Consider the following 16,345-nt stretch of genomic DNA (forward strand, 5'->3'; position numbering starts at 1 on the left):
TGTTCTGTTTATCCATGTTTTCTTTCATTGTTTATGCTTTCGGTGTAAGGATTAAGAATCCACGGCCTACCACCAAATCTTGAAGATGTTTCTGCACATTTTCTTCTAGGAGTTTTATGGTTCTAGCTTTTATATTTAGGTCATTGATCCATTTGAGTTAATTTTTGTGTAGGGTGTGATACAGGGGTCCTCTTTTTTTCTTTTGGCTATGAATATCCAGTTTTCCCAGCACGATTTGTTGAAGAGACTGTTCTGTCCCAGCTGGGAGGCTTGACAGCCTTGTCAAAAATCACTTGATTATAGTTGGGAAGGTCTGCTTATGAACCATCAGTTTGGTTCCATTGGTTTATGTGTCTGTCTTAATGCCAGTTCCAGGCTGTTGTGTTTTGTTTTTTTTTTTTTACCACTGTAGCTAGGTAACATGATTTAATGTCCAAAAGTGAGAGTCCTCCAACTTCATTCTTCCTTTTTAAGATGTTTCTGGCTATTGGGGGCCCTTTACCTTTCCAAATAAATTTGATAATTCAGTTTTCCATTTCTTTAAAAAAGGCTGTTGGAATTGTTATCAGGATTGCATTGAATCTATATATGAATTGTGGTAGAATCGACATCTTAGTGATATTCTACCAATCCATGAACATGGAATATTCTTCCATTTATTTAGGTCTTCTTTAATTAATTTTTAGCAATTCATTGTAGTTTTCTGAATACAAATGCATTACAGCCTTGGTTAAGATTATTCCTAAATATTTTATTCTTTTGGTTGCTGTTGTAAATGGAACTTTTTTCCCTGACTTCCTCCTCAGATTGCACATTACTAGTGTATAAAAACACTGCTCGTTTTTGTGGGTTAATTTTGTATCCTGCCACTGCTGAAATCATTTATTAGCTCGGGTAGCTTTGTTGTGGATTTTTAAAGACTTTCTAGGTATAGCATCATAACATCTGCAAATAGCAAAGTTTTACTTCTTCCTTTCCAATTTGGATGCCTTTTGTTTCTTTTTGTTGCCTGATTGCTCTAGCTGGAACCTCTAGCACTATGCTGAATAACTGCGATGACAGTGGGCATCCTTGTCTTGTTCCTGACCTCAATGGGAAAGCTTTCAATCTTTCACCATGGAATAGTGTTAGCTGTGGATTTTTCATATATGGCCTTTATCATGTTGGTAAAGTTTCCTTTAATTCCTGTCTTTTCATAGGTGTGCAATGGACACAACCAATCCAATGTCCACAGAGAAAATGTGGAATGGGTGTGGGAACGGTAGCCATGGGGGCTGCTGGGTGTGGGGAACGGGAGGAAGAGATGAGATGTGGAGGCGTTTTCGGGACGTGGAGTTGTCCTGGATAGTGCTTCACGGACAATTACGGGACACTGTAGATCCCCCCAGGGCCCACTGGATGGAACATGAGAGAGTCTGGGCTATGATGTGGACCATTGACTATGGGGTGCAGTGATGCTCAGAGATGAACTTACCAGGTGCAATGGATGTGTCATGATGATGGGAGAGAGTGTTGCTGTGGAGGGAGTGGGGGGCGGGGGCGGTGGGGTTGAATGGGACCTCATATTTTTTATGTAATTTTTTAAAAAAATTAATAAATAAATAATTAAAAAAAAACAAAACATGAATTGATAAAAAAAAAGAAACCAAAAAAAAAAATTCCTGTCTTTTGAAATATTTTCATCAAGGAAGGATGTTGTATTTTGTCAAATGCCTTTTCTGCACCAATCAATAGGACCCTGTGATTTTTCTTCTTTGATTTATTAATGTAGTGTATTACACTGATCGATTTTCTTGTCTTGCACCACCCTTGCATGCCTGGTATAAAACCCACTTGATTATGATGAATAATTCTTTTACTATGTTGTTGAATTCGAGTAGTATTTCATTGAGGATTTTTGCATATGTATTCATTAGGGAAACAGGTCTGTAATATTCTTTTTTTGTAATATCTTTATCCAGTTTTGGTATTAGGGTGACATTGGCTTCATAGAATGAGTTTGGTAGCATTCCTTCTTATTCAATTTTTTTTTGTGAGTTTGAGTAAGATTGGTATTAAATCTTCTTTGACTGCTTGATTGAATTTACCTGTGAAACCATCTGGTCCCAGGCTTTTCATTTTGGGGAGTTGTTTGATGACTGTTTCAATCTCTTTACTTGTGATTCATTTGTTGAGTTATTCTATTTCTTCTAGAGTCAGTGTAGGTTGTTTGTATATTCCTAGGAATTTTTCCATTTCATCATTATTGTCTAATTTGTTAATGTACAGTTTTTCATAGTATCCTTTTATGAAAGCTTTTATTTCTTTGGGGTCAGTAGTAATGTTCCCATTTTCATATTTTATTTTATTTATTTGCATCTTCTCTCTTTTTTTCTTTGTTAGTCCAGCTAAGGTTTGTCATTTTGTTATTCTTCTTGAGGTATCTACTTTCCCCCTCATTTCCACCAGTGTCTGCCCCATGTAACCCGGGGCATCCTAGTTAGGTCACATACATTTATAGTTGTTATATCTTCTTGGTGAATTGCCCCCTCCCTACATTAATACACTATGTCCCTCTCTGTCTCTAATAACAGTTTTGCTTTTAAAGTTTAATTCATCTGATATAAGTATAGCTACTACAGGTTTTCTTGGTTACTACATGTGTGGATTATCTTTTTCCAGCCTTTCACTTTCAATCCATTGGTGTCCCTGGGTCTAAAGTGAGTCTCCCACAGACAGCACAAAAATGGCTCATATTTTCTCATCCATTCTGCAGGTCTGTATCTTTCAATTGGGAAGTTCCATCCACTAACATTCAATGTTATTACTGTAAATGCAGTTCTTACTTCACCCATCTTTGAACTTTGCGTTTTATCTGTCATATTTTATTTTCACTACTCTTTTTACACTTTTAGTTACTTTTACTGATGAAATCTTCATTTCTAGACTCTCTTCCAAGCCTCTCTCTCCTGTCTTTTCTTTTCAGGCTATAGTGCTCCTTTTATTATTTCCTGCAGAGCCGGTCTCTTGGTTACAAAAGTCTCTCACTTTTTGTTTATCTGTGAATATTCTAAATGCGTCCTCATTCTTGAAAGACAGTCCTGTTGTAGATAAATTTCTTGGCTGGCAATTTTTCTCTTGCAGTATCTTAAATATATCATACCACTGCTTTCCAACCTCCACAGCCTCTGATGAGAAACCATCACCCAGTCTCTCACTTGTATGTGATGTATCATGTCTCTTCTGCTGCTCTCAGAATTCTCTGTCTTTGGCATTTGACATTCCTTTTAGTATGTGTTTCCGAGTAGGTCTATTCATATTTATTTGGCTCAGAGTACATTGTACTTCTTGGACACAGATATCTTTGTCCTTCAATAGGATTGGGGAATTTTATCACTATTTCTTCAAACATTCCTTCTACCTCTTTTCCCTCCTCTTCTCCCTCGGAGACACCCATGACCTGTATGAATGCACATCTCCTGCCATCATTTAGTTCCCTGTACCATGTTCATTTTTTTTCCATTCTTTTCTTTATCTGTTCTTTTATATGTTTACTTTTGGAGGCCATGTTCAAGCTCACTGATTCTTTTGTCCGCTTCCTCAAATTTGCTGTTATATGCCTGCAGTGTATTTTAAATTTCATTTATTGTGCCTTTCATTCCCATAAGATCGGCTATTTTTCCATGTATGCTTCCAAATTCTTCTTTTGCTCACCCAGGGTCTTCTTAATATCCTTAATCTCTTTAGCCATCTCATTGGCTTTATTAAGGAGATTTGTTTGAGCATCTATGACTAGTTTTTTCAACTCTTTTATGTCATCTGGAGGCTTAGCTTATTCCTTTGACTGGGCCATAGCTTCCTGTTTCCTGGTATGGACTGTAATTTTTTGTCACTGTCTTGGCATCCGGTTTATTAGATGTGTTTATTCTGGGCATAATTCCTCTCTTTACTCTAGGGCTTTCTATTTGATTGGCTTTGGGCTGCAGCTCCTCTTTGATACTTGGCTCAATTTAATTTGGAACTTTATAGTGGCTTGTGTTTAGCCTCTCTGAATTTTATCAGCTCTTTTCAGTCTGTTTCTTGCCCTTTCTCTCTTGCTGGTTGCACAGTGGGAGCCAAGGATGCAGCTGGTGCTGTAAGTTGTAGAGGCTGAAGCTGCCTGTGTTACTCGGGACCCAGTGAAGCTTCTCCCAGCTTTCTCCCCTCCAGGGATAGGGTCAGAGCCCCAGCCCTGTGCAGAAATCCAAACTGTGCAGGCCAAGACTGTCTGCAGTTGCCCAGAGAGACTGATGAAGCTTCATTCCCCTTCCTCTCCTGCCTGGGGCATGGATGGAGCCACAGGTATGGGTGGGAAAACCAAGCTGTGGGGGTCAAAACTGACTGTGGTTGCTCAGGTCGACTGACAAAGCACCAGACCCCCTCCTCCCCTGGCAGGGGTGGGGATGGAGCCTCAGGAGTACCCAGCATTCTAGTCCACGCAGGCCCAAAGCACCTACAGTTGCCTGGAGAGGCTTGGGCAGGTCCCCCAGCCTCCTTCCTGCTGGAGATTGGGCTGGAGCCCAGGCTAGGGCTGCCATCTGACCAGGGTGGAAAGAAGCTCGTCCCTACCATCGCTGTGATTTTCAACCAGCCCTGCTTCCCCTCCTGTCAGGGGCAGAGGTAAAAAATGGAGGGTACCAGTCTCTTTTTGACTTGGACAGGTTCAAACTTTAGCTGTTCTTAGGATTATACTTTAGCCCGCTTAATTTACTAATCAGCCGCTGAAGTTGGTGACTGACCTTCTCTTTGTCCCCCATTTTTGGGAAATAGAGCTTCCAACTCCAGCCACAGAATAGCTCCCAGCGTGACTTGCATCACCAGCAGAGAATGGGCACTCGCCTCTGTGGCGTGGAGTGCTCTGATCATGAATCTTCACTGCAGATGGGCAGTCTCCTCCTTCCATTCTTCCAAGGATACTACAGGATGCTCTCCAGGTCTCCTGAGCCCCCAAATATGTGCTTTAGACCGCTCTGGGTTATTACTAACTGTGCTGGGTTATTTAGACAGCTCTGGGTTATTACTAGGATGAGATGACTCTTGGAGCTGGTTACTTTGCTGCCATCTTGCCCTTCCCCCAGAGCAATGAGTAATTGAGTCTACCATGAATGAGCTGTGGTCTCGAACCCTCCATATACTGTGTTGTCATATCCCCTCCTGCACCATTTTTTTCTAAGAGGTAAAACCTCTCAAATGTATGTTGAGAGTTAGTAAAGCCAGAGATCTGACTTTTATCCTTTCCAGTCATATATTTTGTGCTCATATTTTCTTATATCTAAGATGCATGTTTTTCCACATTTTAATATTTTTTAAGTTAGGAAATGTCTTTCAGTGTGCTTTCTTTTTCATTTCTGTAGAGCTGCCATTAAATGATGGCATATCATACAGTAGACTTGATCTTTGATTGAAGAAATATTAGAAACATTTCGAACAACTTCTGAGTATGAGTGAGATCAAGCTAAAAGCAGCTGAAATTGAAATGACTCAGTACCCTCACCTGTATAATTTAAGACATCAGCTACCACAACACCCTTATATGAACTTCTCCAACTTATTTTCTAAGAAACCCCAAGGGGTTCTCATATGACCTCACAAACCTTTCCTCTAAGACCCCATCATCCAATTTGATGTTTGTTGTGTGCAAAACTACTTGAGAGCAGCTCTTTACTACTGCCATTGCAGCTGGTTTCCTTTGGGGGGAGGCAAATTCCCAGGTCATAAAACTGTCTTCTAGTATTCCCAACTGTCATCAAATAGGTGCCAGAACTGCCTTCCTTTCAGTCCCAAGGAAGCCCCTGTATTTATATAGAATATCTCCATCTTATCAACTTTCAATCCTGATCCCTTAGGCCAGAAGGAAGACTAGTTATGCCCCATGATTAAGAATTCCTCACTTGAAAAATTGTTTTAGTTTTGTCTTACTTGGTTCTCCATGAAGACCCTGCAGAGAAGAATCTTGAATGAAAGTAGTTTACTTGGGAGGTGATACCACAAGCACCAGTAAGGAATGGGGAATGGAGACAGGAAACTGCACTTGTGGTGTTTTTGAAGAGTTGGCACCTCTCATGGGACGTGCTCAATAAGTGTACTGTATTGTGAAAGGCTGCAGCTGTTCTCTCTAGAGTAAGGTAGAAAGAATCTCCAGCATAACGGATTTTCCTGGCTGCCTCAGTGCTCAGTTGATGGAGAGCCACTCTGAGCATGGATTAGCAATTTCTAGGACCCAAGGAAACCACCTTATTGGTACAAAGTCAAGGGTCAAAAGATCCAGACAAGGCCACTAACTGGCCATGTGATCTTGAGGAAGTGATATCCTTTTTCTGGATACTTGAATCAGTATCCTCATTTGTAAAATACGGAAATTGGGGTGATGTTAAAGCTTCCTTCCTGCTCTACAGTTCTCCAATTCCATGGCTGTATTTATGGGCTGCTTTATTAATCAGGCAAATTAGGCTGTGATAATAATAGACCCCCCACCAAATAATAAGTTTATGTCTCATAACAACATAGAGTCAGTGCCTAACATGGCCATTAGCTTCTTCTCTATTCAGGGATCCAGGTCGATGGTGATTCTTCCATCCTCAAAGACGACTTCCAAGGTGCCCTTGGAATTGGCATACAGCTGGTAGAAGGGAAAAAAGGTGGGAAATTGCTTGTGAGAGGGGAATGGCCAACTGTGAAAGAGACCATCACTTCTGCTCCCATTTCATTGGCCATATCTTGGTCACACGGCCATGTACAAGTGAGGTTACCCTGGGCCAGTGGTTTCTACTAATCCTCATATTTTTTCTCTCTCCGTAGCTCTAGTCCCCGTGGTCTGTGAGAAAGATTCTCTTGCTGACGTCGTGTTCCTGGTGGATGAATCAGTTGGCACCCGACAAAATTTAAGGCACCTTCAGAAGTTCCTGGAGAACATCACTCTCTCCATGGATGTGCAGGAGAACTGCTTGCGGCTTGGGCTGATGAGCTTCAGCGACAGAGCCAGGACACTTTCTCTTCTGAAAGCAAACACAAACCGATCCGAATTTCTGCAGCAAATCCAGAAACTTTCCCTCCACACCGGGAAATCCAACGCGGGGGCCGCCATTGAGCAGTTGAGGGCGGAGGGCTTCTCAGAGCTGAGCGGCAGCCGGAGGGCAGAGGGGGTGCCGCAGATCGCCGTGCTGGTCACCCACAGGCCGTCGGACGACGCGGTGCGGGAGGCGGCGCTGCGGCTTCGGCTGCAGGACGTGACCGTGCTGTCCGTGGGCATCGAGGGGACCAACGTCACCCAGCTGGAGGAAATCGTGTCCTACCCCCAGGGACAGGCGATTTCGACCCTCAACTCCTACGCCAAGCTGGAAGGCTACAGTCGGAGCTTCCTGAAGAAGATCCAGAATGAAATATGGTCTCAGGTGTCCACCCGCGCGGAGCAGCTGGACCTCGATAAAACTGGTATGTTTCTTAAGATTTCATCTTAAATGATAGAAGGACTGTGAGCAGTTGCCTAGGGCTGCCGTCGAATTTTGAAAACTTTTTGGAGTTAGGGAAATGTTCTTTACTGGATTTGGGTGTTGGTTGCACAACTCTATAAAATGACTAAAAATCATTAAATGATACACTTAAAATGGGTGAATTTTATAGTGTGGAAGTTACACATTGAAAAACTGTAAACAAGTACATTGTGTTAATTATAGAATAGCTTAATATTATGAACATAAAGAAGAAATTAAAATTGCCTGCCATCCTCTTCTCAGATTAATTCAATATTAATCCTCCCTTCCTTTCCCTTGCCTCGCCTCGCCTCTCTCCCTCTCTCTCCACTCAGGCACATGCACACACACGTTTTTTTAAAAATGGTGTCACATTGTATATATCAGCACTGTCCAATAAAACTTTCGGTGGTGATAGAAATGTTGTGTTAATTGTGCCATTCAATGTGACACTTAGTAGCTACAAGTGGCCATCGAGCCCTGGAAATGTGGTAATGTAACTGTGGAACTGACTTTTAAATTTTATTCAACTTTAATTCATTTTCATTTTAATAATCACACGTGGCTGGTGGCTATTGATTTGGAGAAGGCAGGCACATACAGTTGGGTAACTTTTTTATCCATTTCAATTACATTTTATCAATTTCAATTACAGTTCAATTACTGTAACCAAAGTTACAGGGAGTTACATGGGACAGAATTACTTTGTCTTTTCAGAAACACAGTAATAAAAAAGAGAGGAACTGACCTGCTTTAGCTGGAGGATAGGGAAAGGCCTTTTTGAAGAGCTGATGTTGGAGTTGACACGTTCATGATGGGCAGTGATCAGCCATGTGAATATTTGGGGGGAAAGAATATTCCAGGAAGGGAGGAGGGCAAGAACAACCCCCCTGGAGCACGTCCACAGAACAGAGGGACACCCAGCATGGCTGGAGAACAGTAAGGAGGCGAGGAGTTGCAGGAAACAGGGCCCAAGAGGAAAAGCAGGGGCCAAGTTCAGGCCAATTTGGGGATTTAAAAATTCTAAATTCAAAGACAAATCATGTAAGTGTAAGACTAACCTGATCTGATTTTGGTTTTAAATATATCCCTCTGGCCACTCTGGGAAGAAGAGGTTGGGCAAGTACACCTGAAAGGCAGGTATCGCATCCCATTTCTCAGGAAATGAGGCTTACACAGCCTCAGGCTGGTGTCGGTCTTAGAGAAACTGCCGGATGTAGCTCCTGGAGACCTGGAGCCGGGCGTTCCCTTCCTGACCGTGGCCTTGGCCGCCCATGACGCCTTGCCCCACTTCAATTTCCCCCCAAGGCTGCTGTAAATATCAAAAGAGAAACGGGGCAGCCACGTGCCTGATAGCTGTGCGGGCTGGATGCAGAGCCCCCACCGTCTAGGACCCCCACAGCCCCTCCCCAAACCCGCCCCAGACACACACGCCAGGTTCTCTCCAGGGGCTCCAGGACTGACGGAGAACGCGTGTTCCATTGTTTTGCAGGCTGTGTGGACACAAAGGAGGCTGACCTTTATTTCCTGATCGACGGCTCAGGCAGCATCCAGGTACCCCAGTTTGATCAAATCAAGGACTTCGTGGCGGAAGTGATAGGGATGTTCAGCATTGGCCCCGGCCGCGTGCGGGTGGGGGCCGTGCAGTACGCGGAGGCGAATCGCGTGGAATTCCCCATCGGCGCCTACTCCAGCGACGCGCTCCTGAGAAAGGCCGTGGCCAACATCAGGCAGCTCGGCGGTGGCACCTATACCGGGAAAGCCCTGACACTTATGCTGCAAGTGATAGAGGCGGGAAGGACGCAGCGGCCAGGCGCAGTGCCCTGTCACCTCGTCGTGCTGACCGACGGGCTGTCCTCGGACGCCGTCCTGGAGCCTGCCGAGAGACTGAGGGCCGAAGGCGTCACCATCCACGCCATCGGCATCGGGGCGGCCAACAGGACACAGCTGCGGCAGATAGCTGGGGCGGAGGAAAGGGTGAGCTTCGGGCAGAACTTTGATTCCTTAAAAGGCATAAAAAATGAAGTTGTTCACGGGATCTGCACGGAAAAAGGTGAGCAAAGCGGAAGGGGCTTGATTCTCCCCTGTCATCATTCACCACTCCTAGGGCCTGTGTGGGCCTATGTTGGCGCTCGCTCCAGCACCATCCTTCCCCTGAGGGTGACCGGGCCCCCCACTTCCAGACCCGCTGCCAAGGGCAGGAGCTCCCTCTGCAGAACGCAGGGCCGAGGCGGCTCCCAGGCAGGAGCCGGAAGGTGGCTGACGACGCGGTGGCCGTGACAAGGACCACTGCCATGGGAGTAAGAGGTCATCTTCCACGTGTGCACCTGTGTGTGCACGTGTGTGCACACTGCTACGAGGTGTAAGAGGCGATCCTCCACGTGTGCATTGTGTGGTGTGTGCCTGTGTGTGCACACTGCTATGGGAGTAAGAAGCAATACTCCACACACACACTGTGTGAGCATGTACACGTGTGTGCACACTGCTATGAGGTGTAAGAGGCGATCCTCCACATGTGCATTGTGTGGTGTGTGCCTGTGTGTGCACACTGCTGTGAGAGTAAGAGGCGATCCTCTACGTGTGCATGTGTGAGTGTGCACGTGTGTGCATGTGTGTGCACACTGCCATGAGGTGTAAGAGGCGATCCTCCACGTGTGCATTGTGTGGTGTGTGCCTGTGTGTGCACACTGCTATGGGAGTAAGAAGCAATACTCCATGCACACACTGTGTGAGCATGTACACGTGTGTGCACACTGCTGTGGGAGTAAGAGGTCGTCTTCCATGTGTGCATTGTGTGGTGTGTGTACGTGTGAGTGTGTGCACGTGTGTGCACACTGCTACGAAGTGTAAGAGGCGATCCTCCACGTGTGCATTGTGTGGTGTGTGCCTGCGTGTGCACACTGCTGTGGGAGTAAGAGGCAATCATCCATGTGTGCTATGTGAGTGTGTGCATGTGTGTGCACACTGCTGTGGGAGTAAGAAGCTATACTCCATGCGCACCCTGTGTGAGCATGTACACGTGTGTGCACACTGCTGCAGGAGTAAGAGGCGATCTTCCAGGCATGTGCTGCATGAGTGTGAGCATGTGTGTGCACGCATGAACTGAAGGTAGATACGTGCAGTGGAAGAAATGGGCTCTGAATTAAGGTAAAAGGTTCATTTTCCCTCCTGGGTCTCCAACTCCCTCATCTATGAAATGAGCATAAATGAGAATCCTTACAGGCTTAGCATAACAAACACCAGCCATTATTTTTACAACGTGAACGTATATCTCTACCTACGTAACCATTGTTCATTTTTATTTATAGCAGAAACACAGTCACATTTTTGTTCTGACTAAAAATTCAGTACCCAAAGTTAGGAAGAGCAACTTGCAAATTCCTTTAGCTGGTTGTTTGCTGTTTCTCTTATTACAGTAGTTACTAATTCAGAATGGTACGTGTTGATTGCCAGTGTTAGCGTGAGAAAACATCGTCTGCTGAGAGGCAGTGAGCTTACCCGTAAAGAAACAGGATGCCAGAGGCAGAACCAGATTCCACCCCCAGATCCCCCTCTTCTTAGCTGAATAAGTTACTTGCCATCTACTTGCCTTGACCCCTTGTTTGTGAGGTTGTCGCGAAGCTTGGAGGTGATCAAGTGTGTGGAGCACTTAGGCAAATCCTGGTACATAGTTAATGCGACATTATATAATAATTAGCTATTGCAGATGTTGGCTAGGGTGCTCACTGATGAGGAAAGAAAGAGAGTCCAAAGTTATTCGAACATAATATCAAATGAAAATGTGTTCTAATTTTCTCTGAGTCACTATAAAACAACAAAATAGAAAAAATAAATGAGCAATTAGGTAACATTAATGGCAAGATCCTAAATGAAAATTTTGGTTGTGTTTTTTTGTTACTGACAGTAACAGAGTTTGGTTTTCAGGATGTCTTAGAAGGAGTGCAAGAATAACTGGTCCCCGCAGTTCCCTGGGCCAATACCAGTAAGAGTGAAAGGTTTTCAGAAAGCATCACGTAGATTGTATGTCAGGTTCTTTCAAGGGAGAAGGCTCTGGACCATTCTCCAGAGCTGCAGAGTCTGTCTTGCAGGTCAGGTAATTGCAGTTAGGGTTAGGTTATTGCAGTTTAGGGAGTCAGCCCGATCACTGTCATACCTGGAGGGAGACCCAAGCTGTGGCCAAGGAAATGAGCCCTAAAATGGTACCCAGAGAGGCAGGTAAACTGAGGGGCCAAAGCTTGAGGGGCTAGGGCAAAAAGACTAGTCTCTGAGCAAGGCACAGTGTACTGGTCAGGGAACAAGTTAAGCCCCTGTCCCAACAAACCAAAGCCCAAACTACATGTTACTGCTTGTTATTTCTCTCTTACGTGATATCCCAAAGGTGAGCAGTCCAGGTCCAGTGGAGAGGCAGTTCCATCCTCCACACTTTCTCAGCATTTTTAGGTCCAAACTGAAGCTCCAGTTCTTGCCACCTCCAACCAGTGGGAAGAGAATGGGCTAGGGAAGTCAGGTTTATTTTAGTGGTAAGATCCACAAGTGGCCAAACCATTCCTGCTCACGTCTGTTGGCCAAAACGTGGTCATGTGGGCACATCTAGCTTCAAAGGAGGCAGGAAAACGTGGTCTTCCCCCCGGGCAACAGGACCAGTTCCAAGAAGAACGGGAGAGCAAAGACGCAGCCTTTGTCACAGGGGGATGCAGGAGGTGGGCTGGGGAGTGATGAGCTACCTGTAGAAGTCCTTTCCTTCCCTGTGCCGCTGGAGGGGCGTCCTCCACTCTGCACAGCAGGGAGGCTCTGCCAAGCCCACAGGCTTTCTCAGTGACTTTCCCACTTGGGACTTCCAAGGTGGCTCCAGGGTAGCTTACGGGGGTCGTGTCAATCTCTTCTGGTAGAGCAGAGGGTGCATGTAGAGCCTTATATGATGCAAATTATTAAAAACTAACTAACGTCTTTTTATTCTTCTGCGGCTGATGCTTATTGTTTATTTTTGTGTTGTAGGGAATGGACAAGGTAAGTGCTGAGAGAGGTACTGGTGAGAGGGTTGGCAGAGACAGAAAGAGGAATAAAAGGGATAGTAATAAAGAGGTACATGCTAATAACAATGTGTTTGCTATTGTATATATATGTATATCCATATGTGCAACAAATGTGCAGCAACTTAATAACATTGCTTTTTCCTTTGGTGTATAGAAATTGATCTCATATGTGTGTATGTATGTACATATGAGTGTGTCCATTTCCACATGGATTTTGTCTATATATATATATAAATTTCTGGTTGGTGGACTATCTACTAATTTTACTGTAAATAGGAGAACATTCCATGTTGAATGGATATGTGCTTGTTATCTATAATAAGAGCTTTTTACCCAATTTCCAATGTTAATTTATAGTGTTTATGAAATCATTTAAAATTATCCCAGAAAAAATCCTACTTAAAGATTCCTAGGAATATTGTTTTGCAAGAATATATACACAACTCTGGAATACTAATCCTATGAGTGCAGGGAATTGATGACTTTGGTCTGATTCCTTGTTTGGTCACCATTGCAAGCCTGTGCTGGACATTTCCTTATGCCATTGATAAGTTTGTAATAATGCATACGAATTAATGAATGATGGATGAATGAATGAATGAATGAATACACACTCTGGAGGCGGCAATTTCTCTTTAAAGTTCCCTGGGTAATCTACAATGGATTTCTGATTCAGGGTACCACTCAGGCTACTACTAAAGAAGCAAGTAAATTTTCAAAGACAAAAGCAGTCACTTGAAGTAATTATCAATATTTTCTGGTTAATATGTTCATTTCTGATTTACTACTTGTACTTATTCTGAGCACCATGCTAATCCAGTCTTTTCTCTGTTTTGTTTTTTAAATAACGTGCAGGATGTGAAGACATGAAGGCTGATATCATGTTTCTGGTAGACAGTTCTGGAAGTATAGGACAGGAAAATTTTGGGAAAATGAAAACCTTCATGAAAAACCTGTTAGCTAAGATTCAAATTGGTCCAGACAAAAACCACATTGGTGTTGTTCAGTTCAGCGGGGATAGCAAGGAAGAGTTCCAGCTTAATAAGTACTTTACGCTACAAGAAATTTCTGATGCAATAGAGAGAATGATTCTCATTAGTCAGAACACTTTAATTGGAAAAGCGCTGAACTTTGTAGCTCAGTACTTCACCCCCGCCAAGGGAGCCCGCCCTGCTGTCAAAAAGTTCCTCATCCTTATCACAGATGGAGAAGCGCAGGATGACGTGAGCGTTCCTGCTAAAGAACTTAGAGACAAAAATGTCATCATCTTCTCTGTGGGGGTGTATGGTGCCAATAGAGCTCAGCTAAAGGAGATCAGCGGAGATGACAACCTGGTGTTCCAAGTTGAGAACTTTGATCATCTTAAGGCAATAGAAAGTAAACTCATCTTCCGCGTGTGCACCGCCCATGGTAAGTGACGCTGTTATCCTTGAGAAATCAAGGATATGAGCTGTTGGCTTTATAGTGGGTGAATGGAGTATTTTACTCTGGGCTTTGCCCCCATCTGGACTTCACTGCTAAATTTTGGCCTTATGGATGCTATGCTGAACCACCTATGAACTCCAGGAATTTTCTGGATTAATTATTTTGGCATGTAGTATTCACAGGAAACAACATAGCTTAGCTTTGGTGACTTCAAATATATTCTAAGAAGATATCCAAGTGCATTAACTTTTAAATACCTGAAAGCCTGGATTTTCCAGAGCCAATTTTTAATCCCAGAATTGTTTTTTGGCTACCTATAACGATTGTTAAATGGTAGACAATTAGAAAGACAAATTCATTTTCCTCTTAGTTAAATTAAATCCAGTACTTAAACCTGCTGCTTCCCATACCTTGTGTATCTCAAAGGTATAGTGTGTGTTTTCATTACTTTGCATTGTTCTTCTTAACCTCTATTGGCCAGGTATTTTTGATTTGCCCTACTTGTATCTAGCCCATTGGAAATGTTTGATATTTCTTTTTCTCTGATTGCTTGGGGTCATCATTTTTATCTCTCGAATTACAGACCTTTTCAAATCATATTAAATAACCTTCAGTTTGAGACCATTAATTGTTAATGGCTCTTGAATGCAAACTTGCTATAAATACAGACATAGAACAAAAACTTTGAAGTTTATCATGTGTTATTATTTGTGTTTCAGATACCACTAAGAGAACAAACAAAAGTTATTAGTAAGTTTGTTGTATGTTGTCACATCATTCTTCAGAATTGTGTGTGTGAAATTTTCAGAAAGTTAACAAAATGTCTCATTATGATCTGAGTTTAGCAACACTTCTAAGATTTCCCTCATAACAGCTTAATTAGAGCTTTTTCTTCCTTCAAAAGGGGGAGGGGTTCCAGAACCCTTGGTAATGTCAGCACTTTCTCAGAAAGGTGTACATTGGCTACAGTCTCACCTTTGAAGTCAGGGCTCTTGTTGACTTTTATTATTTTATTTTAATTATTTTTAAAGAAGCTTTAGATTACATAAAAGTTACATCAGAAATATAGGGGATTCTCATATACCTCACCCTCTCCTCCTCCCACATTTTTCCCTATAACAACATTTTCCATTAGTGTGGTACGTTTGTTGCAATGGATGAACACATATTGAAGATTGCTACTAACCATGGCCTATAGTTTACATTAAGGTTTACACTTTGCACTGGACAATATTATAGGTAAAATGGCTTGTATCTGTCATTGCAGTGTCATGTAGGACAATTCCAGTGTCTCAAAAATGCCCCATGTTATACCTATTCTTCCCTCTCCCACCCCTCAGAACCTCTGGTGACCACTGCCTTTATATCAAGGATACAAGTTCTTCCATTAACAGAATAATAAGTCTACTTGAGTCCATAATTGCGTTCTCCCTTATGTTTGTTCTTTCCTCAGTCTTGAGGATTTGGGGCTGGTGATGCCCACTCTGCTTCTGGTTGAGAGGGGGCTTAGATCCCATGGGGCAGATGGGTGGAACTGTTTTGCTTGCAGTTGTAGATACTCTCTGTTCTTTCGGATGGGATGATAACAAAATCATCCATTTGTTAGTTGTCCTGGATGAGTCCAATGAATTGGAGGACAGGTGTTAGTTGCAACTCTGCTGAGATTTAGGGCTCAGGCAGCATATGAACAGTTCCTGGTATTTCTCAATTTTGATAAATGTAATATTTGTGGAGGCCCTGCCTATAACATAAGGTGTTATCTGGGAAAAAGTAACATTTCAGCTGACTCATACAGTAAATCAACTCTTAAGTATTTATCAGTTCATGACTACTTGTCATATCTGAGTTGGCCATTTTCCCAGGTATCTACAGATATAGCCTGGGCTCAAGCCACAGTCTGAGACTTGAAAATTTAGGACATCATAGTCAGATTTAAGGATTGGAAGCAAAATAGACAGGGTGGGAAGTGGAGAAAGCAAAACTTTGGCAGACATGTGCTTAAGTTACTGAGCGAAGGGAAGGAGGGGACACCATTCTTTGGAGACCCAGCCACAGTGGCAGCTGGCTTCTAACATGGAGGAGGGCTTGGGGCTAAGGAAGAGGTGGTAGGACCTTAGCTGTCTGACCACTCTTTCTGGGTTCTGACTTAGGAGGCTAAAGCATGGTGCCTATGGAAAGGTAGGTCCTACCAGAAGCTCAGAAGACAGTCAGAGCCAGAGGGAATAAGATAAAAAGCCCTGGCTCATTCAAAGAGCTCCTGCAGCAACTAGTTCGGTAAACATCAGTCATGTCTCCTCTTATATTGGTGTTGAACCAGCTTCTGATGTTTCCTTTCAACTGAAAGCCTGGTTAGCAAAAAGCATTACATCTAATGAGATGTAGCAGTACAGGGTGGTGTGG

General features: G+C 43.3%; 1 protein-coding gene across 1 annotated transcript in view; it reads left to right on the plus strand.

Moving 5' to 3' along the window:
- The window catches only part of COL6A5 (collagen type VI alpha 5 chain), a 135,088-nt gene that overhangs the window by 22,244 nt on the left and 96,499 nt on the right, over window positions 1–16,345 (plus strand). The window contains exons 4-6 of the mRNA XM_058290880.2: window positions 6,817–7,449; window positions 8,980–9,540; window positions 13,376–13,930. Of these exons, the coding sequence (XP_058146863.1) occupies window positions 6,817–7,449; window positions 8,980–9,540; window positions 13,376–13,930 (1,749 nt within the window). The remainder of the gene's footprint in view (window positions 1–6,816; window positions 7,450–8,979; window positions 9,541–13,375; window positions 13,931–16,345) is intronic.

This window comes from Dasypus novemcinctus, chromosome 31, assembly GCF_030445035.2.
Source record: "Dasypus novemcinctus isolate mDasNov1 chromosome 31, mDasNov1.1.hap2, whole genome shotgun sequence".
Lineage (NCBI taxonomy): Eukaryota > Metazoa > Chordata > Mammalia > Cingulata > Dasypodidae > Dasypus > Dasypus novemcinctus.